We start from the raw sequence: 23,692 nt of genomic DNA on the forward strand, positions 1-23,692 counted from the left end.
TTCTGGGCGAAGTATACCCAGGATCCATTCCAATGATAATGGAAGGGTCAAAAGGAATTTATTTCTAAAAATCAAATGTTACATTTTTTCTTACCCAAGTTTTCTCTTAATAATTAATCAATAAAGCAAAAACCAACTATAGTGACGTATGAACAGCTTCTAAAGCTGCACACCTGGGTAGACAGCCTCTCCTCTTCATTCATGGTTTCCAGGTTCAACTAGGGTCTTCACTACGGATCTTAGTGTATTTCCCTATCCAAGTCACTTTCCCATTCTTCAGGATTATTTCAATCCATTATCACTCTCTTCAAACCTCATATAACTGTCACCCTAATCCCTTACGCATTCTCCCTGATGCCTATTTCATAGAATTCAGAAGCTAATTCTTCAGAAAGAAACCGTCTCCAGTGTTCAACAACCTTATATATAAACCTAAAGCAGTCTTTTCCTCCTGCTAAAACGGAAGAGGTGGTTTCATTATATTAAGTCCAGTCCCTATCTCTTACTTAGATCCTACTCACCCCCCTTCTGTCTGCCTTCTCAAGAGGTCTAAATTAGTTGATTTTTCATCCCATCTTTTTCATCTTTTTTCCACTTAATCCTCCTCACTGACTCCTTGCCATGATCACATTTAAAACTTTACTTACTTATCTTTCCAATTTACAAACAAAACCACCAATATCTGCCCCTGGATACCACCTCTTCCTCTAAAAGCCGTCTTCCCTTTCCATCCAAGTTTCATGAAAATTATCTCTAGCTCTTCAATTCTCTCTCTGGTTTTCAGACCCACAAATCTGGCTTCTGTTTTCACCACTACCCTACATGTCCCACAGAACATTGGTCCAAACCATTTCAAAGCTCTTCTCTACATTACCACTGCCACTACCCTAACTTACATCATCCTCATCTGTTTGGACAACGGTAATACCTTCCTTATTGATCTCTCTGTTTGTTCTTTCCTTACAGCAGTTCACTCTCTTCTGCAGCAGAGTGATCTACTGAAAATATACATTTAATCAAGCCATCCACTTGCATGTGCTGTACTGCCCTTAAGTTTTACAAGGTCTTCCACCATCTGGCCTCTTAACTCTCATGCTTGTGTTCTCCACTTTAGACAATGTAGAATTCTTTCAGCTGTTTAAAACCACCACATGCTCTCTTGCGCAAGACTCCATTCATGCTTATTTCTTGGAACACATTTCCTCACTCTCACTATCCTTTGCCTGGTATTATTCACCCTTCAGTTCTTACCTTAGACATTACTTACTTAACAGCTATACCTCTCCCACTGCCCCTGCCTTGTCCCTAACCCCTGTTGCCAGTATCCTATTAAGTGCTTTCGCACAAACTAATCTTTAACTCCTTTAGTAGTGCTCCCCATAGTCAATTATCCACCATCTGCTTTCTGCTGACTAGTTAGGTGTATGACCCCAAGAATCCTGGTACGTATTTGCCATTATATGGTCATGGCCAAAGCACAATGCTAGCAGGCACAGGGTAGGAACTTAATATTTGATGGCTGAATGACTTCCAGTTTCTAATCTTCACATTCTATTTCTTTTTTTTGACTTTTTCATTTGTATCTCCCGCTGTATCCTTTTTTGTTGGCTTGGGGTTTTTTGTTTGTTTGTTTTTTTAATTTTTATTGAAGTATTGTTGATTTACAATGTTGTGTTAGGTCACATTCTACTTCTTAAAGATTAAACTATTCAAATCCAGAGCTTATTTTGGAATATAGTGCATTTAATTAATTAGGAAAAAATTTCCTATCAAGTGCATATTATGCATAAGCAACTCTGATACATGATATAGGGATACGCTTCTTAAACTTCATAAACAAAGTATCTTCAATAGCTTATGACAAAGTATACCATGAAGAAAGTGGGTATTTAAACACCAAGCTGTTTGAAGCAAACAAATTTCTTCAAAGTCCTGATTTATTGTTTTTAAAATAATAGATGTTAATATATACTATGTACATTTGCTTGAATATACAATATTTCCTTTCCCCAATAATAACACTGACACTCCAATAACATTGATACTCCTATAACACTGATACTCCATCATCAATTTTGTGGTTTATAGTACATCCTCGCACACTATCACACACCCCAGGTTTGAAGAAATAATGTGGGGAGCAAAAATAAATATACTCATCTTTGCTTTTTCAGTTTTCACTTAATGAACCATATAACTATAAACCCAATTTTAAATATGTATGCCTCAAAAACTTGAAGTAAAAAGGTCAGTGTAACATCTAATAAAGTTGACTTGGGTCAATCATTAATACAGTTCTATCTCAAAAGAACATGTTGAAAAGTTGCTGAAAGCAACTGACTGTATAAAACTGACTACGTGACAAAAGAAAAAGATACAGAATCATACAAAAATTGGTGGGACTTAATGTACTGGATGAACAGCTGAAACATAAGCCTTATAACTCTGAGGTCTCTGATTATCAAACAAAGGTTTGCTCTTCAAGAATCAGAAGAAGAAAGTACAAGAACAAACTATAGCAGATGTAAAAACAAATCTAAGTAAAAAAGTCACATTGGCTTGAGTGATTTCAAATTCAAGCACATTCACATGGCTGCCAAGCTGAATACTGATATGACAGCTGCTACCAAGCTATCAGTGCTTAAAGAATGTTAACATTTTACCAGTGTAATGAAAGGGTTATCTATCGTATATAATTATGAATGCATATTATGTTTAATACCAACTTGAGGCTTGTGCTTATTTTCCCATCAAAAGAAATATAGTTTTTTTTTTTAATTTTTTTTTTTTTTTAATTTTTTATTTATTTATGGCTGTGTTGGGTCTTCGTTTCTGTGCGAGGGCTTTCTCCAGTTGTGGCAAGCGGGGGCCACTCTTCATCGCGGTGCGCGGGCCTCTCACTATCGCAGCCTCTCTTGTCGCGGAGCACAGGCTCCAGACGCGCAGGCTCAGTAACTGTGGCTCACGGGCCCAGTTGCTCTGCGGCATGTGGGATCTTCCCAGACCAGGGCTCGAACCCGTGTCCCCTGCATTGGCAGGCAGATTCTCAACCACTGCGCCACCAGGGAAGCCCAGAAATATAGTTTTTAAACTACTTCCAAGTGGGAATTAGTGATATCTTATTGTGGAACCAAGGGATAAGTATGTTAGATACTGCCCTGTCCTCTATTTTATAGCCTCATAGAAGAATTAAGATACAGACATACCCATTATTATAAAACAAAAAAGTAAAGGCTAATAAATACCCTGAATGTAAAAAACCACACTTGTTATATAGCTGATAGAGTACTATAAAAATGTTACCAGTTTTATATAGATATACATATATAGATATATAGGTATACAATTTTACAATACCATTTACCCGATAAGTACTATAGGAATTTGACTGATCTCTAAAATAATTGCATTAAGTGTTTACAAACCTCTTCTCCTTGATTTATCTGCTCCTTTGTTCTTTCTTTTGTTTCCATGATGTATGAATAATCTTCCTTCATTTGTTCCAGTTGGGTTGCTTTCATAAAGAACTAGATCAACAACAAGAAAAACACAATTAGGAGTTTGTAAACTTCCACGGGACTATGAAAAAAAGAAGAATTTGGTCTCTAAAAACTTTTAGACCAATTATGTAAAAAGACATTAAAAACATACTTAAGCAAGTAAATACATTGGGTCTCCGTTGCTGCACGCGGGCTTTCTCTAATTGTGGACAGCGGGGGCTACTCTTCGTTGTGGTGTGCAGGTTTCTCATTATGGTGGCTTCTCTTGTTGCAGAGCACGGGCTCTAGGCACACGGACTTCAGTAGTTCTGGCTCACGGGCTCAGTAGTTGTGGCGCGCGCGCTCTAGAGCACAGGCTCAGTACTTGCGGCGTGCGGGCTTAGTTGCTCTGTGGCATGTGGGATCTTCCCGGACCAGGGCTCGAACCCGTATCCCCTGCATTGGCAGGCGGATTCTTAACCACTGTGCCACCAGGGAAGTCCCAGTATCCTTGATCTTAATGCATCATAATTTTTTAGCATAGGGAATACCAAAACCCATTCAAAAGTCACACTGTAAGCTGTAGTAGTAGCCATATATTTTGTTGGCTTTTTAAAAAGTTTTAAATAGGGGCTTCCCTGGTGGTGCAGTGGTTAAGAATCCGCCTGCCAATGCAGGGGACACGGGTTCGAGCCCTGGTCCGGGAAGATCCCACATGCCACAGAGCAACTAAGCCCGCACGCCGCAAGTACTGAGCCTGTGCTCTAGAGCGCGCGCGCCACAACTACTGAGCCCGCGTGCCAGAACTACTGAAGCCCATGCGCCTAGAGCCCGTGCTCTGCAATAAGAGAAGCCACCGCAATGAGAAGCCCACGCACCACAACGAAGAGTAGCCCCCCACTCGCCCCAACTAGAGAAAGCCTGCGTGCAGCAGCAAAGACCCAACGCAGCCAAAAATAAATAAATAAATAAATAAATTTTTAAAAAAGTTTAAAATAATCTAACATTTAAAAGTTATTATGTATGTTTGGGCAATCATTCCTTTGTACTTCCATTAAGATAAATTTTAGAATTCATTCTCTTTCAGAATTAAAAGCAAAGAAGTTAAAGCAAGGATTTACCAAGAAAATTATACTTCCATCTTACTTAACAAGTTCCTAAATTAGTCCTACAATATTACTCTAAATAGTGACTTAAAAAAATCCTCGATATTTACTATGTGACCAAGATTAATGTTCAGTATAGATGCTTAATCTATAAATGTATTCTTTTTGGTTAGGTTTACGTTTACTTTAGTGCATCTTACTTTGTATTTGTCTCCCTCATTTTTAGACTGCAAGAACTGCTTGCTCATCTCTTGCGTTAAGACAGAAACTGGATTATCTACCTGAAACAAACAGACAAACGATTATCTTTAAATATTTCATTTTAATTCCTTAAAGAGAAATGAACTAAAATATCCATTACAAGTGATCTAAGAGAGAGAAAATATTTCAAAATTTCATTATATTAAAATAAATATCAATACTACAGCCAAAATTAAATATTCTGCCATTACATGAGGGCACAAGCACAAGAACTTTCTAAAGAAGTGTGTTTTTTTAAAAAGTTTTCATTCCTTTCACTGGTTTTATAGAGTACCATTCCTATGCTACTGGTCAACCATCAGACCACAGAGCTGGAAGAGCTCTAGCATGAGAGTCAGCTGACTTGGGTTCTTATTTGGCTCTGTCTGAACCTCCTATGTAGCCGCAGGCAAGTTAGTTATTTCCTCCAACTAAATACGAAAAGTCCAACTCAGTTACTTCTAATCAGAACTATAATGACAAGTATTGTTTATTTTTTGTACAGCAGTTCTTCAGATTTCTTACCCTGTCATTTTTTCATGAGGATATTGTAAAACAAATGGAAATACTGGGATCATTTCTATCTTTTGAAGGAGAAGTCATTTTAAATAAGCCATTACTTGAATTAAACTACCTCTGGCTAACAAATTAAAGTACAGTTAAAATAACAATATGATAACAGTTCAAAGTGGAGTTGAAAAAAAAATTTTTTTTAATTCAACTTGTTTCAAAAAGATTCAAGTTCATTTCTCATTTATATCTTTGGTGTTAATAACAAAGTAATTTATATGTTAGAAAATAATCTTGTTTATGAGGTATAGAACATGAGGGACCACTATAAAGGAAAAAAATGCTTAACTCTTTCATTTTACCATCTGTAAAATACTGATTGTACTTCATTTAGTATACCACTGGTGAAAACCTTTCTGTTAAGCAAGATTTTGGGTCTTATCTTCTATGATAAAAAACATTTATGCAGTTATAAAGAAACCTCTACATATCACCTTTTCCTCATTATATACGTAGACCAGACACTGATTGCCACGTATTTTTTTTAACAAGGTCTGTATGGTATCTTAATTTCACACAGTATCTGACTTCAAACTAAGACCTAGTGCACTAGCTTTAATGACAGACATTTTATCACCAGCTTTGGATTAACAGCTTCACCAAAGTTCATATTCTTTTTTCTACATCCTCTGAAATGGGGTTCCTAGTTTCTATACTACTCCAGAGATTATTTAAAAATCTGGCAGCTTTACCCATCAAGACCCTGGAGTAAGCAAAAGGCAAGCACACACAGGTAAACTTCAGAGAAAAAGTAAGAAGAGGCACAGGGGACAAATATAATCAGGTACTTAAAGACATTAAACACTCTCCTTCCTCCTGGTAATTCTAGGCCAGCACTGTCCAATGGAAATACAATGCAAACCACACATATAATTAAGTTTTCTAGTAGCTACATTAAAAAGATAAAAAGACATGTGAAATTAATTTTAGTATTATATTTTTAATCTAACATATCTAAAATATTATCATTTTAACATGTAATCAGTATGAAAACTGAGTTATTCCTTTGCATTAAGTCTTCAACCTCCAGTGTGTACTTCATACTAGAGCACATCTCCATTTGGACTACCCACATTTTGAGGGCTCAATATCCATCACACGTGGTTAGTGGTTACTCAGTAAGTGTAGCTCTAGACCTTTCGTATTTTGATCAATGAACTTGAACCTTTAGTTAACTGAATTGTACAAGAAGAGGACTAATGAAGTTATGATAACAATCTTCAAATATTTCAAAAGAAAAGAAACATATTCTATATTCCCCAAGGAAGTGGGAGCTTAGAGAAACTGACTTTATTCAACTTTTCCCATTAACAACAACTTCTAATAAATACAGCCACCTACAGAAGGAATCAGCAGCCTCAGGCAGAGGTCATTTCCCCACTACTACCCACTCAAGTACCCGCTGAAGGAACATCTGGTGGAGACTGCACACAGGGTAAGCATGCAGTGTGATACTACACTGGATGCCCTTCGAGACTTTCCCAACACCTGTGAATCCATACACTCTAACTTTTGGTTTTCCTGATTTTGCTTAGCAAATTGACCTGTGTTCTAGTCTCAAATTTATTTGCTGTATCTGCTTTTCTCGAGATTTTACTAATTATTTTTCTGAACCCGTGCTGCCCAATATGCAAGCTACTAGCCACATGCAGCATTTGACACTTAAGTAAAATACAATAAAACATTTGATTTCTCAGTCACACATTTCAGTTGCTCAAGTAGCTAGTGGCCACCCCATCGGACACCATAATACAGAATATTTTTACCCTTAGAAAAAGTTTTTCTGGACAACTCGTTCTAAACCAAACTGGGAAAGAGACCCATACTCATAATTATTCTTTTTCCTTGGTGACTACTCTTGGTGTTCTTAATCCTGGAATAAGGCAGGGTGATACCATGGATAGAGCATTAGAATGGAACAGGGATGTCTGGATCCCAAGGCAGGCTCCACCAGTACCCACGCCTAGACAACTGTAAGTGCAAGTTTACTTTTGCTGGCTCCCAGTTTCTCACCTACAAAATAAAGGGTCCAGATTAGATGACCTCCAAAGACAATTCCAGTGCTAATGTTATAGGACTATATGAGCCCCATTTCCAATTATTCAGTCAAAGTATCTTAGCAGAATGGACTCAAGTCTTGTCTCCTACAGGTATGATGAAATAACTCCAAAATACATAAAGAAACGCTTTCTTTATATGGCTAGAATAAATTTCCTTTCTACAAAAATTTAGCAACTGAGTTTAGGAAACTATGATGCTATTCTGACTTGGACAGCAGAAAGCAAAGAAACTTTATAACATAAATTTTATTAACATAACTTTTGGCACATACTAGTATAGACAAGATATTCTTGTGTGTTCTGTCAAATTAAAGACGTTATATTATATATTGAAGGTTCCTGTTGAATTAGGAAGCTTTAAGGAACTTCACTAACAATAGTTAAATACATTTGTCCTGTGGTCAATTTACTTATATGAGGCCATTTAAATTCTTTCCACACCACAAATGAAACCACACAAAAAAGTAACCAGTTGTATTTATTAATCGGAAACACAAATTTAGCAATTACCTGTATGTTAAAATGGTCAAGAATTCCAATCAGTTCTTCTTTCCTAGTGGAAACCACGGTGCCTAGTTATGAGAAACACAAAATGACCAGACTGTTTCTAGGGCAATAATACGTTTTTAAAAATGAGCAATTATTTATAAACATAAATGTTAACTAGTTTTCCTGATGTCATCAAGAAAGGTACCACTGCACGTACACACATCTGAATGAACTGGGGTGACACACTTGTTATGACACAAGTACGCAGGAAGCAGAAGCACACAAATGCAGTGGCAGGTGCGTCTCTTCCTCCTATAGCTAAACATTTCCTTTTCCTTCTCATCTGTCTCTTTAGTAACTCTCCACACCCACCTCCTCTTCCTTTATGTCTTTTTCTACCTTTGGCTAACTTTCTCTTTCCACATGTGATAGCAACTATGGGGGTGAAAGGAAGACTGCAAGCGAGATCAAAATGACTTATCACAGCCTGTTTCAAACAGATCCAAATTCTGCTAGTCATGCTTTTGCTGTAGAATGCCCTGCGGTAAAGCAACTATGTACGGATATATACGTGTGTGTATACATACATGCAACCAGCCAATCCTCTTGCAAGAAAGCAGTTTCAAGAGATGAGAAGTGTCCTCTCAATGATACCAGCACAATCACTTAACTCTTTTTAACTGGATGTTTACTAATACTTTATATGAAATAAAGAGAAATTCACAGCAAACCTGTTTCACTTTTCAGTTTATAAGATCGACTTCCATCCATGCTGATGTGCTGTTGCACAATTATAGAGTCACCGTACACACTGGCTCTATAGGCATCATCCCCTCTGTTCCTTAATGTTATTGAGATATCTGCCGAGCTAAAGCAATAAGGTTAAGCTAAGTCACATGAAGGTACAGGGCAATTACAACACTAGGTTACCATAATTTTAAAAACCTCCAAGAAATTTGGCTAATTCGTTTGAAAAGCAGCTTTATACCAGCAGTTGATGGCTGACAGGCTACTACAGAAAAATGTGAAAGATACCAAGCAACAAAGTTGAGAAGAAGAGAAACTTTATAAAAAATAATTGACTATTTTATCCATAAGAGAAATACATTTGCACAAAACCCATTTAAGTTTTGGTTGTTTCACATCATGTAGATAAGTTACACATTTTCCCATCTGCTATGTATAATCAATATTACACTGTCTGACTATGCTAAATTATATAATAAAGCATCATCCTGACAGCAGGCCTCTAAGAAAGATGAAGTAAGAATTAAAGTGAAGTTATATATTTTCTAAGAAAATTAGAATAAAGGGAAACAACTTGAATTCTTCTATTACTTGGCAATAAAAAAAAGCTGAAGTATTTGATATCAAGAGATGTAAACTAAATCTCAAAGCTTCTTAAAGTTTTATTGGTATTACAAAATAATCATTTTTAAAGTTTTAAAGACGTCTGAAGCATTTATAGCCATGTATATTTTAACATATTATGGGGGGGCGGGGAGAATCCATCTTTATTTTTCTACTCTAACTTCTGTTCAAATAAGACTTTGTAGAAAAATTTTTTAAAAATTAATGAAGGGCATTAATAAATACACACTTATAATTTCCTTAAACATAAAAGCAGATAATACTTTCTCTGGTTAATTTAAATATCTGCCAAAAATGCTAAAGTCCTTTAATGCAAAATTGCTTTAATTGGTAATTAAATGATATATTTAACAGAATAAACTTGTTTTCATCCATTCGGAGTAATCATACCCCAAAATTGTTCCTATTTGCAGGAAATGTAGGTAAAAATACTCAAGATGAATTTCACTGTCAACTTACACTTGGTGGACACCCTGAAGGGTGCTCAGCTCTTGCCCCCCCGTACTTCTGTGCAAGTGCCCTCACAGAAAGACGGCTTAGCAGCCATTATCAGCCCCCATCCCTCCCTCCACAGATTGGGCTAAATATAGAAAATGAATGCTAACTGCGCCATATTCCCTTCTTTAAAAACTCAAATTAAGAAAAACTAGTGAAATCCAAGTAAGGTCTGTAGTTTGGTGAATAATATTGTACCGGCGTTAACTGCGTAGCTTTGATAAAAGTACCTCGGTTGTTTAAGATGTCAACATTAAGGGAAACTGGGTAAAGGCTGTAAGGAAACTGTACTATCTTTGCAATACTTATGTAAATCTAAAATTATTTCAAAACCACAAGTTTTTAAAACAAACTCAAATTAAGACACATCAAGTGGAAAGGTGGTGATTCCTTGGAGATACAAAGTTCTGAGGCCTCTGGGACTAGAGAAACCAATTTGGGGCATTATATTCTGATGAACAAGTATAAAGTCTGCAGAGATGACAGAGAGAAGCAGGAGCACAGAACAGATAAGCTCTTGGGAAACCACCTGGACAGACTGGCAGAGACACATAATCACAGATACTGGCTGTGAATCAGAGACACAGAGAACTCGAGAGCACTTCCTTCCATGCGCAGCCCCACACACCAAGACAGTAAGACATAAACGCCTGCCCACGAAGACACAGAGTACCAAAGACCTGAAGAATAAGAAAGAGCACACATGCTCCAGAGACAGTGAGAGGGAAACACATTCACACACCTGCATGCCTGTCACAGGAGAAGGAGGGAGGAGGGCACAGCACAGAAGTGCAGCCACTGAGGAGCGGCAGGGAAGTCGTATGGCGGAAGAGCTGCAGCACACACCCGGCTAAGGAAGGAAGGGAGACAGAGGCCTGGAGACAAAGGCACAAAGAAAGCCAGAGACACAGAAAAGAAAGACCTAGAGACCGAAGATCTTTGGTTCTGAGTCTCTCAGTTCTGGTCATTCATGAGATCCAATTACACTGCCTCACTGAAGTCTCCAAGACATATATATCCCTGCATCTTTATGATAAATCTCCTCTTGTAAAGCTACCCTGAGTGGTTTGGGGGGGTTGTGTGTTTTTAATCAGAAATACCTAATTAAGACAGATATGCTCCTGAAAAGTTGTAATCAATGAGATTTTTGAAAGCTCTCTGGGTTGATTCTAATGAACAGCCAAGGTGGAAAACTATTAACTAAAGTATACGATAGGGGAAGGGTAGCTGGCCTACAACATGGAGCAAAAAATATTTATTGCATTAACTAGTATGATCACCTAGTATTAAGTGAATGTACCTCATGAAAACATTTTAAAAATAAAGTGACATCTCCCTTGATTAGCAAACATCTACTTTGTTATTTTCCTTCCTAGCTACTCCTTGCATTTGAAAGCTATCTTTAGTATTGTGAGAGCTTTGGAGGCACTGGTATCCTACTGCCATATGAATTTAGTAAATATAAGAAAGGCAAGTTATTTAAAAAATTAAAGCTTACGGAAAAAACCCTCACAACAACTGCTCAGAAAACCTGTACAAGGAGACAGGGATAACTGAGCTGGGACTACCTGCTGTCTCCCCACCTACTAATGTGACTGCTGCTGAATTTGGGTCAACAGCCCTAGAGCCCAGTGTCTGTAAATAAAGAGATCCTTGAGTGAGAAGAGAGACTGCCACCGAGAGTCCCTTCAGAACGACAACACACACAAGCAGCGCCACCATAAGGATGTGGCTTCTTGCTTAGCTCCAGGAGAACCTATCTGCACAGAGATGACGGGTAGCATCATGCACTGATGGGCACGAGGAACAAGGAACAAGGAAAAAGTCATGTAAAAATAGGATGCATCTGTTCCTCCTCTGGGTGGCCAGCTCATCTGCAGTAAGTTCTGTAACCTTGACTAATAAGTCAGGAATGTACAGCAGGAGCATGAGTTTTTGTCCCCCCATAACCCACTCCCAACGCCACAGCTGACGTCACAAACAGGCCTGGTGCAAAGATCCCAATGCCACCAGGACTGGGATTAGGAAGGCCGAGGGAGGGAACAGTAAACTGAACCTGCTGAAGAACCTGAACAGCTAGGGGTCTGAGACCTTGGTCACTGGAGAATTCCATCACCTGTACCACTCACTGCAAAGCCTCAGTGGATAATCAGAGGCCGCAGCGCCAAGTAAAGAGCCTCCAGGCACAGTCATCTGGCTTCTCCTAACCATATTCGGCAAGTGTCTCTAATTGAGGAGTTGAAACCCTCTACAAAGGTAGCCCCGAGCCCAGGCGTCACAAATGCAGAGTGTAATGTTTCAGATGTGCGGGAGGGACAGAGCCCTGAGGACCACCTCAAACCTCTGCCAGACTGAAAGACATTCCTCAGGAAAAACGGGATAGCCTCATATATTTTAGGTGCAGAATAGAACCGAAAAGCTCGATGAGCTGATTCTGTAAAAAAGTGATGACAGAATCAGAGACTATAAAAGAAGAGAAATTTTATAGATACCAAATGTTTTAAATGAGGAAGGGGAGGACAAGAGGAATAGTAATGGGTTTGGAAAAGCTCGTTTTAGCTATTTTTTTAGACGAGGTCAGTAAAAAGGAGACTGAGCTCAGGTTAAAGCTTTTAACTGTTATTAACTCTGTTTAAAATATTTTAATGTTCCTATCTATAGGCAGCTGTGTCCTTCAAAGTTGGTGATTTGTGTAAGCTAGACTTTATCTTTCTTTCTTTTTTTAATGGTATTCCAAGGACACATCTCAGAAAGAAGTTTCTGCTTTGATCCAGCTACTTCCCATACGGAAAAAACATTTAAAATCTTTAATTGAGACATAAAACATTTAATGGTGCAGAAAAAAAAAATTTCTTCCTGAGGCTTCTATTTGAAAGATCAATGTGTTATCTAGCTAGGCAGACTAGGTAACTATTTGGACAACTAAGAAATGTAGAGTTCAGTATAATGAATTGAAGCAGAGTTGAGACCATTACCTTAAAAGTGTTAAAATAACTAATTTTTGACTTCAGCCATAATTTTGTTTGGAGACTGTGGGAGAGAAGACCTTGCTGGGCTGGCGCCCAAGTAAGATAAGGAGAGACAGAAAATAAGCTGGAGAATTGTTACTAAACAGTTCTTTTTCAAGGCCATACAGCACAGAAAATTATTTTTTCTGTATCTTTTCTTCCCTTCTCCTGAGTCAACTTGGAACCCTGGCTTAGGGTTAAGATTCCCAAGGTTTCTGAGAGATACATAAGAAACCCGCAATCCTGACTCACATCCCGTTCCCATTCTATTTTTTAGAAATAAAATGGAAAATGGGGGAAGTTAAGTGGATACAACACTGAGCAGGAGGAAAGTCTGTTACATGAAGGAAAAAAAAAAAAAAGATATCACTGTTAATTATCAAAGTTCCAGAAGTTCTGGGCACCGGGCGTGAGAAAGAGGAAAGAGCAGCCTGACTCTGGGAGCTGGTATGATGGAGTCTGGGACATCTAGCTGTCAGGAGAAACGAGGATCCCTCAGAGTTTTCTGAGGCAGAATTAAAAAGAATAAGGAGATCAGCCTGAAGAGAGTTTCCTAATGGGCAAAAGGTCACGAGTCTATGATGATGCAAACTGAGCAATTAATATATAGTTAGGTGATGGCAAACTATAACAGAAAGAAATACAAATGTACAGCCACAGAGGGTTGTTATATGACCATTCACCAAGGGTCAAGATGGACCCCAAAGAGACTTGGTCCTCAAGTCAAGCTCACTGGTGAACCCCCTGAGTAAAGGATATAAAATGGGAGACAGATGGAATACTTTTTTGAAATTCTTAGAGCTGGAGGCAGAAATTCTGTTTAGGGACACCTTGGCTGGTCACCAACTCTGCCTTAGCCTACATCATACCGACGTGGACTTGCTGAAGCTGGGTTTCGGTCAAGAGCCAGCAAAGTCCACTATTTATAAATATTCCTTTAAACAGAAGTACCCAGATGTATCACTGCTCGTTCTTCCAGAAAGGTAACAGAAACGAGTGTTAGTGGGCAGGCACATGGCACTAACTGACACAAGCATTCTGTCGGGAGAGGTGAACAGGCAACAGTGGGCTATGCTGGCAACAGGGGGCAAGAGAAAGGAATGAAAAGATATGATATCGCTGCTCCAGTTCCGGGAAGCCAATTCATTTCCTACCATGTCTACATGAATTGGGATTCTAAAGAAGCTGCTTCTTATTAAAGAACTGAAAAATACACGTAGAAAACAAACACTTACTTCTGTCCATCTTTCACAAAACCTTTCAAAGAAGATCCTCGGTTTGTAGCAATTGCTTTTCCACCAAGACCAACTATGAGAGCTGTGAGTACCGCACTCTTCCCACCTAAAGAAACAGGTGTTGAAGAAATCACATTCATTAGAGGGAGAAAAGAGAAGTCTGACTCCTACAATTTGATGTAAAAAAATTTCTGAAATAAAGCATTATACTTCAATTATAATTTTCTTCAAGTGCCAAAAACAAACAAAAAGTTGTACATATCATGAAATATTTAGCTGCTGCTATTAGAAAAAAATCAGTACATTTCAGGAATCAAATCTTTGCCACTAATAAGGAAATGGAAAAAACGGTTGATACCTTTCCAACCTAAAACTCTCATTGTGTCATCTTGGCCCATCAGCCTATTAAATGAATTTATCTTTCTAATTACCCATATACATTTAACTCATCTAATTTTTCTTACATCCTAATTTAATTAAAATTTACTTTTTCCATAAATTCTCAGAAGCCAGAAACTATTTTTAACCTTGAATGCAAGCTCCAGAGGGACAGGACTGTTGTTTTTTATTCATTGCTTTATCTCCAATATTAGCCCATAATAGGCACTCACATATTTACTGAATGAATGAGCTTAAATATGAAAAATTATCAGTCATATAGACAATGTTTTTATATAATATTTTGACAATTATTACTCCTAATTTGAATATTATTCATTTGCTAGCTCTTTGAAGAGTATACTTCTTTTTACCCTAACAGACATAAAATATCACAAGCTAAAATTCCAAAATCTTTAACAATTATGGTAACCATTTTCTCAACTCCACAATCAACCAAATTAATCAACTCTTACCAGCTCATCATCTTCCACAATATACTCCAAATTAACCAAAGTACACACTGGTTAGCCCAATTCAGTTCCTGGAATGCCTTTCAAGTCCCTATCCTAACTCTCTCCTTTTTCTTCATTTCCAAATTCACTGCCTCCACCACTTGCATTATATTAATAACTTCGCTGTTTCAGGAGTTAAGATCTAACCGCAGAACCAACCCACCAGTCTGTCTTTACTTCTTGTCCTGTTTGACCTCCCCGTAGCTCTGGTTCCTTTGTCTATTCCCTCCTTCTGAAAATACTTTCCTCTTGACCGAATAGAGTAGGGAAAACAAAGAACAACAACTAAACAGACCGTGGAGATACCTGTACTAGTTTCATGTTCTAGCACGGCCACCAGTCGTGGACCCTGGCAAGCTCCTCTCCCTCTGTACTGGCTCAGTCAAGCAGTCAACATCTCACATCTGGTGAGTCTACGACAAAAGCTACCTAACTGGCCTAACTCCTATGTCTTCCCCCCTTCTAATCTACTCTCTACAATGTGGCCAGTTTGTTTCATAAATCTTCACCATGTCACCTCTATACTCTAAAACTTTAACTGCTTCCCCACTGACTTGTGAACGAAATCCCCAAATATTTATCATGGCAGTCAATATCCTCAACAACATCACCTACAACTGATTCTCCAGTGTATGTTTCTGCCCCTCCCTACCATGTAGGATATGATAAAACCCTATAGGTTGTTCACTCTCTCCACATAACATCTGCTTCTACCCCTCCCAACCTTTGGTGATGAGCAATCTTTGCCTGGAACATCTCAGCTTCTTCTTCCCCAATAAGATCTAAAGAATCTTTCATTTTTATTCAAGTACCACCACAAATACCACCTCTTCTTAAAGCTTTCATTGGCCACAACAGTAAGAATTAGTTTCTTTCAAGTTTGGATTCCCAAGGCACTTTATTCACGCTGTTACAACATTTAATAGATATAAGACACAGGCCTGCCTCAGTTGCAATGAGGATGGCTTGCCTACTCTTCTGTGGTATGAATTCCAAGGTACATAGATTCAGAAGAATAAGCAGGAAATGTTTATCCCTATTGCATAATGAGCCTAAAGTTAACTCATTTCTTAAAGTGCAGACTGGCAGGCAATACTGAAAAAATTCATGACCACAAATCAGAGGTCTAAAATTTAGATTTATCAGCACTAGTAGTCACCTATTTTAAAAAGTTAATGCATTCTGATCTCAATGTACTGCTCAAAGTCAAATAAGAAGGAGGGCAAAAGCACTTACTTCCATTATTGCCAACAACAAAATTGACATTAGAACCAAATTTAAAGGGTCCAAGCATCGAATGACACATGAAGTTTCTGAGCTGAATACTCTCAATTATTCCAACTTCTGCTGCTGTCTATTAATTAAAAAAATGAGAGAAAACAATCAAATTCACTCACTACAATCATCCAATCATTTGCTAGAAGAGAAAGGTCAGCAGTGCTACCAATGAAAAAAGTTACAGGAAGTATAATTTTAAATGTTAACTTTAGTCAATGAGTAAATGATATTAAATGGAGACCTTATGATTAACCACTCATTCTAAAGTCCTTATAGGATCTAATAAGTGTATCAAGGTTTCTTAATACGGACAATACCAACATTTTAATCAGATCATTTTTTGTTGGAGAGAGGCTGTCTTGTGCATTGTGGGATGTTTAACAGCATCCCTAGCTGCTACCCACCAGATGCCAGTAGCACTCTCCCCTCACCCTAGTTGTGACAATCAAAAATATATTCAGACACTGCTAAATGTCCCCCACTGCGGGGAGGGTATATAATTATAATTCTCATATTGTAAATATATGTCATAATTAAATTAGAGAAGGTTTATAAATGTCTTAAGCAACAGTTCAGCACACAGTGGTCAGACTTCGTAGTTAAAAATACGAAAATAAATCAAACATATTTTACCAAACCTTCCAAATTGTTTTAAAGAACACTTAACGTCTCCAGCCTTTTTAGTCATTTATTTAAAAAATCCCTGGCTCTCTTCTACTAGACACCAGCTTATTAAAAAGCAGAAAACATTTACATCCTTGTATGAGTAGAATACTGGAAATCGTGGTTGAAGACTTTTTAAAAATACATTTTATTTTGATCTAATTGAAGACTCAGATGCAGTTGTAAGAAACAGTACAGAGAGATCCTGTGAATCCTTTACCCAGTTTCTGCCCAAGGTTACATCTCGAAAACTACAGTACAATATCACAACCAGCATACTCATATTGATACAGTGACGATACAGAAGATTTCCATCACAAGTATCCTTCATACTGTCCTTTTAGAGCCCCATCCACATCCCACCCAATCCACCCCCTCCTTAACCCCTGGCCCGCTTATCTGTTCTCCATTTCTGAAACATTGTCATTTCAAGATGTTATATTAGTGGAATCACACAGAATGTAACCTTTTGAGATTGGCTTTTTTTTCACTCAGCATAATTGTCCATTTTTGCCTGTATCAGTACTTCACTGCTTTCTATTGCTAAGTAGTATCTCAGGGTATAGATGTACCTCAGCATGTTTAACTGCTCACTTACTGTGTGACATCTGGATTGTCAGTTTTTGGCTATTATGAATAAAGCTGCTATGAACATTCGTGTATAGATTTTTGTGTGAAGATAAATATTCTTTTCTCTGTGACAGATGTTGGGTTATATGATAGATAGTTGCATGTGAAATTTCTTAGAGAAACTGCCAAACTATTTCCCAGAGTGACTATATCATTTTACATTCCCACCACTGAATGATCCAGTGTCTCTGCATCCTTGCCAGCATATGGTGTTGTCATTTTTCAAAAAAATTTTAGCCATTCTGATGGGTATGTAGTGATATCTCATTGTGGTCTTAATTTGCATTTCCCTGATGACAAATTATGGTGAACATCATGTCGTGCTTATTTGCATCTGTATATCTTCTTCTTCAGTGAAATGTCTCTTTTATGTCTTCTGCCCATTCTCAAATTGGATTATTTGCTTTTAACTGCTGAATTTTGAGAGTTCTTTATACAAACAAGATACTAGAACTTTGTTGGATATGTGATTTGCAAATATTCTCCTGGCTTGACTTTCCATCCTTATAACAGGGTCTTTTGCAGAAGAAAAGTTTTTAATTTTGATGAGGTCCAATTTATCAATTTTTCATTTAATGGTTTGTACATTTGATGTTAAGTCTAAGAATTGCTCCTGAATGCTAACCCGAACCTGAACCTGAACCTGAACCCGAACATTTGGTACAATTCTCCAATCAAACCAACTGGGACTGAAGATATCTTTTTTGGGAGTTTTTAAATGATGAATTAAATTTCCTTTATAGTTACAGAGTGATTAAAATGATCTATTTCATACTGAATGAATTGTGATAGTTTGTGCTTTTTGAGGAACTGGTCCACTCTATCTAAGCTGTGAATCTATCTGTGTAGAGTTGTTAACAGTATTCCCTTATTATCCTTCTGATGTTTGCAGTCTGTGGTCATATCCTCTGTTTCATTCCTGATATTAGTAATTTGTGTCTTCTCTCTTTTTTCCCCTTTGTCAATCTTAGTAGAGGTTTGTCAATTTTATTGATCTTTCCAAAGAACCAGCTCCTAGTTTCATTGTTTTCTCTACTAATTTTTTCTAATCATTAACATAAACTTCAAAATTAGTCAGGTGATTTTATCTCAGCTTTTTAAAATTCATATTACTTTTCCTCTGCAGCCAGAGACCCAGCTCCTGATACTGAATTAAGAATATGACATATAAACCAGACATGAGAAACATGCAAATCAAAAGACATAATATTGTAATTTTGCACTCACCAAAGTAGAGGTACCATTAGTGAAAGAAACTGTACATTCATCTTCATCACCATCTTTATCAAAATCATCCAGCTCTTCTTGTCTTGGTCTTTTGGCATTTCCAGGAGAGAAGAAATTTCCTTCCTTTCTTTTGGCCATCAGGTCTAAACAAATATTAGTGACAATGAAGAAAATCATATATAGCATCCATAAGATTGTTCCATATACATTAAAAAACTTAACAAAACAAGACAGGCAAAGCTTAAGTTTTAGGACTATATCCATTCATTTTTACTTTAAAAAAAGTAAAACTATCATCTGCATGGAGGGAGGGGGCCGTGAGCCAAAAAATGCAGGTGGTCACTAGAGGCTGGAAAGGCAAGGACACAGATACTCAAGAGCCTCCAGAAAGGAATGCAGCCCTACCGCTCCCTTGATTTTCACCCAGGCAGACATGTCAGACTTCTAACCTACAGAAGTATAAGATAATACATTTTTGTTAAAAAAAAAAAAAAAAAAAATCTGCATATGCTACACTAGTTGATTTTACTTCAGAACGATTCATGACCAAGGTTTTTACTCATATGGGCCTACCTAAGTGTTTTAACTCCTAAGCTCACAAAAGGTAAAAGATCTTATTTGTGAAACTGTGGCTCTATTGATACAGATGGCATACTGCCTCTGAAATGAGCAATCATCCAATTTTTATAAGTTATAAATAGTGAATCACATAAAACTAATTTTAATTATTTTCCCAAAGAAGCATATTTGGAGCAGTGTTGCCTAGCATCAATAGTGTCCCTTAACTCTTCTCTAAAGAAACAGCCCATGCTGATTGTCCGTTTTTGTTTTTTACTGATATACTATAAAATTTACACCTAGAAAATGAACATCATCAAGATTTTCTAAACATGTAAATGCTGCACCTCAAGTCAAAGCTGATGGTCTTTGATTGAAATTAAATGGTTGACTACTCCAAATGTTGCTTTCATTTTTCTCTTAAAAATTCACTTAGAGATCTAAAATGATAGGTACCCAATAACTGTTTGCTGAATAACTGGAAAGAAAAATCCACAGCATAGGTAATAAAAAATTTCTAAGATGTAAGAATATGAAAAATAGATCTACTCTCAACCCATTTAGGTGCACCTAGTGCTATACTATAGCAGCCCTGTTTGTACCAGGTACCTGGGCAGCAGTGGATTAAATGAGATTTTCTCTCTCATGCATTTGGATTGAAAGATTCAAGTCAGTTCTCAGTAGAAGAGAGGAAAACTCCACTTGCTGATGTACCTGCAGGGCAAGACAGCCAAGCTGACGTGTGTGTGTGGGGGGGGGGGGGGGGGGGAGGCTGGGGGGCTAGTGGAGCGGTGTTACAAAGACGGCATAAAGTAGACGGAGAACAGGGACCCTAGAGCAGGGATGTGAGAGAAGGAGGGCGGGGGAGACAGACATTCGTACGGTGTTTAATTTTTATCCACTGCTTTCCAAAGTTACACTGACAGAACCAATTTTGCAGAAACATCAAATATCTATACGTACTGTGTTGGAAATACTTTGGGGAACTATCTTTGACAGGTTTTATTGTGACAATGCATGCTTCATTAAGTGAACTGGGTAGTTTCCCTATCTTTTTTTTTTAATATATTTATTTTTTATTTATTTATTTTTGGCTGCGTTGGGTCTTCATTGCTGCCCGCGGGTGAGCAGGGGCTACTCTTAGTTGCGGTGCGTGGGCTTCTCACTGTGGTGGCTTCTCTTGTTGCAGAGCATGTGCTCTAGCCGCACAGGCTTCAGTAGTTGTGGCATGTGGGCGCAGTAGTTGTGGCTCGCGGGCTCTAGAGCGCAGGCTCAGTAGTTGTGGCGCACAGGCTTAGTTGCTCCGCGGCATGTGGGATCTTCCCGGACCAGGGCTTGAATCCGTGTCCTCTGCATTGGCAGGTGGATTCTTAACCACTGTGCCACCAGGGAAGCCCTCCCCATCTTTTTAATGCTCTGAAATCACCACTCTGGCATGACACTGAAATGTTTTTTGAAAGTGAGAAAGAACTAAGCTTAAAGCTATTAGATATTGGAGACTATTTTAATTTTATGAAATCATTTCAATTTCTTTTTTGTACACTGGTTATTACAGGTTCATTATATCTTCCTAGAACAAGTTTGCTATAATTTTACTTTCCAGAACACTGATAATTTAAACCTTCAAATTTACTACACAAAATTACCCTGTTTTGTAAAATCCTCAACTGTGGTCATGACTCCTTTCACATCAATTCTATTTAATTAAATTTAAACTTTTTTCTCCCAAAAGTAGTTATTTGCGTTTTTCAAACCTAGTTTTTCTTTAATGAAAATATTTTAATGTTTAATGTTTTCATATATTTTTATACAACCAAATATAAGAGATATGCAGTGGGGCTGGAGTTCAGTCTCTAATTCTTTATCTCAAAGTGCAAGTTAATAAAAGCAATCAGAGACTTCCACTTCCAGGAAGATGGAATAGATGTAATTTTCCCTATTCCCCCTGCTTAGTAAAACTAAAATCCTTGAAAATTATATACTATAAAGCAAACATAAGATGACTCTGAAGAAGGAGGCGTACTGGCTAGGAACCACGTGACCCAAGGAATGACATCGTGGTGGTTCCCTGAGTTTTTGTTTTGCCTCAACTATCCCAGACTTGGAGAAGCCAGCAACTGGGGAAACACCAACAGGTGCAGGGGAAAAACAAATATGCCTAATGAAAGCTTGCTCTCTCTAGACAAAGGAGCAGGAAAAGGGGAGCCTAACAAGACAGGAAACTTTTAGACAATAATCACTCTACTCCAGTCAAATACCACTAAAAGAACTGTTGGCCCTTCCTCTTCCCCCCCAACACCAGCAAAGGCCAAGTGGGTAGCCTGGACTTCCACCCTGGTGAAGCTAGTTTCAGAGAAGGCTGTGTAGGCCAAGTAGGGAGCCATGATGATGGCATCAGGTGGAGAACTTAGATGTCCACCCCCAACGGGGGTAACAGTATGCTACTTACTCCCATTCCCCCTTGGATGGTGTCAGAGGAGGCCTTTTACCACTGCCCGGAAAGGTGAGGAGGCCACCCCACTGCAGTGTCCACGTGGGGGGCTGAAACTCCCACCCTAGCCGAACAGCCACCAGAAGCTATGGAAAGAGCTCTGGTAAGGTTTAGATGTGAGTCTTTGTGTCCATGGCCTAAAAAAACCATAGGGCAGCAGTTCTCAAAGGTTGTGGTGTCTTAAAAAGTACCAAGGACCTCAAAGAGCTTTTGTTTAAATCTATCAATATTTACCATATTATAAATTAAAATTGAAAAACTTTTAAAACAAGCAACACACAAGTACACATTCTATCAGTCGTCAGAGCGATGGCAGCATCACATGTCTGTAACCTCTGGAAAACTCCATTGTATAGTCACAAGTGAATGAAAATGAAAAAGGGAAATAACATCTTACAATAATTATGAAAACAATTTTGATCTTGTAGACCCTTTGAAAGAGTCTCATGGATCCCTGGACCACACTTGGCAAACTGCTACTGTAGGGGATACTATAAGCATGTCCATGACACAGTGCCATAAATGACAAGGCATAGCTACCAGTAATAAAGTTAGGGCAGCAGAGAAGAAGCCAGCCATAGAATGACTGGTAGACTTGATATTCAAAGTGTGGTCCAAGGACCATCAAGCAGCCATCTACATCTCCGAGGAACATGTTAGATATCCAGAATCTCAGGCCTCAATTTAAACCAACTGAATCTGAAGCTTCATTTTAACAAGGTCTCAGGTGACTCACAAGCACATTAAAGTCTGAGAAGAACTGTTGTAAACAACATTAAAAAACTTGGGACTTTATCCTATCCTGAAGGCAATAAGGAACCTAATTTATCATGATAAATCAAATACCACTTAAAAGGCATATTAGTTAACATCCAAAGAAGGACATTTAACAAATGCCTTTTGAGACAGTACTAGTGTTACAGTCACAATTACATAATATTCACCATCTTTTTTACAAATAATTTAATGTTTATCTTGAATCTCTTACACAAGTCAGAACTTGAAAATCAAACAATTCTCAAATTATTTAATAACAAGAATTAATGTATATTAGTTTCAACTTGTTGCTAATTTAAATTCCCTAGAATACCACCAGGCTATTATTTTCCCAACACTTCCTTCTTTCCCACCCATACCTCTATTCCTTTCTCAATTACAGTAATTTATTTATTATAGAAGAGCAAAGAAGACGCATTACTTTTTGGTTTTCCCAACATTAAATGCCCTTTTAGACACTGTTTTTATTAATGCTTAATACACGATCTTGCAGTTAGCAGACACATCAGCTGACTGATTTTAGTATTTTACCATTAGAAAATGGTAGTTTTTCAAGTAAAATTGGGGGGAGCAAGGGGCACGAAGGTAAATGTGATTAGCTCCTCACAACGAATGTGAGATTCTATACAAGACAGAAGACAGTGTGCTACATGAAAATGATGTTTTTTATTTGCTGTGGTTAGCCTGGGATTTGCAGTTTGCTGTTAGGTTGCCATGGTAACTTGCATCTAACAGACACTGAAGGATCCTACCTTTTAAAATAGGAATCACTTTGTAATTTAATGATAATGGATTTTTAAAAACACACATGAATGTCCTGAGAGTTAATTTTAGGTTACAATAGTAAAATTGTTTCTAATAGGCTAAAGAGACATATAAACAGATGCAAAGAAAAATACTTTTAATATCCTGCAATATATAAAAATAGAAAAAAAAGCTCCTCTGGGATATTCAATATATCCATAAAGCTCTTCATGGTCTTTAATATTTGTTTATTTACAATAAAAAAAATTAAAATTAAGGGACATATCATTTCCCCCTCACAGAAAGCAAACTCCATCAGAGCAGGAATAGTAACAAATATGCAGATTCTCAATAAAAAAAAAGTTCAAGAAGAAAAAT

General features: G+C 37.8%; 1 protein-coding gene across 2 annotated transcripts in view; it reads right to left on the reverse strand.

Moving 5' to 3' along the window:
- SMC6 (structural maintenance of chromosomes 6) overlaps window positions 1-23,692 on the reverse strand; it is a 74,064-nt gene that overhangs the window by 46,785 nt on the left and 3,587 nt on the right. For both annotated transcript variants that reach the window (XM_061211147.1, XM_061211148.1), the window contains exons 2-8: window positions 18,745-18,887; window positions 16,183-16,300; window positions 14,054-14,159; window positions 8,676-8,812; window positions 7,966-8,027; window positions 4,786-4,866; window positions 3,426-3,527 (exon numbers count right to left, since the gene is read on the reverse strand). In XM_061211147.1, coding sequence (XP_061067130.1) covers window positions 3,426-3,527; window positions 4,786-4,866; window positions 7,966-8,027; window positions 8,676-8,812; window positions 14,054-14,159; window positions 16,183-16,300; window positions 18,745-18,882 — 744 coding nt within the window. In that variant the 5' untranslated portion in view covers window positions 18,883-18,887. The remainder of the gene's footprint in view (window positions 1-3,425; window positions 3,528-4,785; window positions 4,867-7,965; window positions 8,028-8,675; window positions 8,813-14,053; window positions 14,160-16,182; window positions 16,301-18,744; window positions 18,888-23,692) is intronic.

The sequence above is a fragment of the Eubalaena glacialis genome, chromosome 14 (genome assembly GCF_028564815.1).
Source record: "Eubalaena glacialis isolate mEubGla1 chromosome 14, mEubGla1.1.hap2.+ XY, whole genome shotgun sequence".
In the NCBI taxonomy this organism is placed as follows: Eukaryota; Metazoa; Chordata; class Mammalia; order Artiodactyla; family Balaenidae; genus Eubalaena; species Eubalaena glacialis.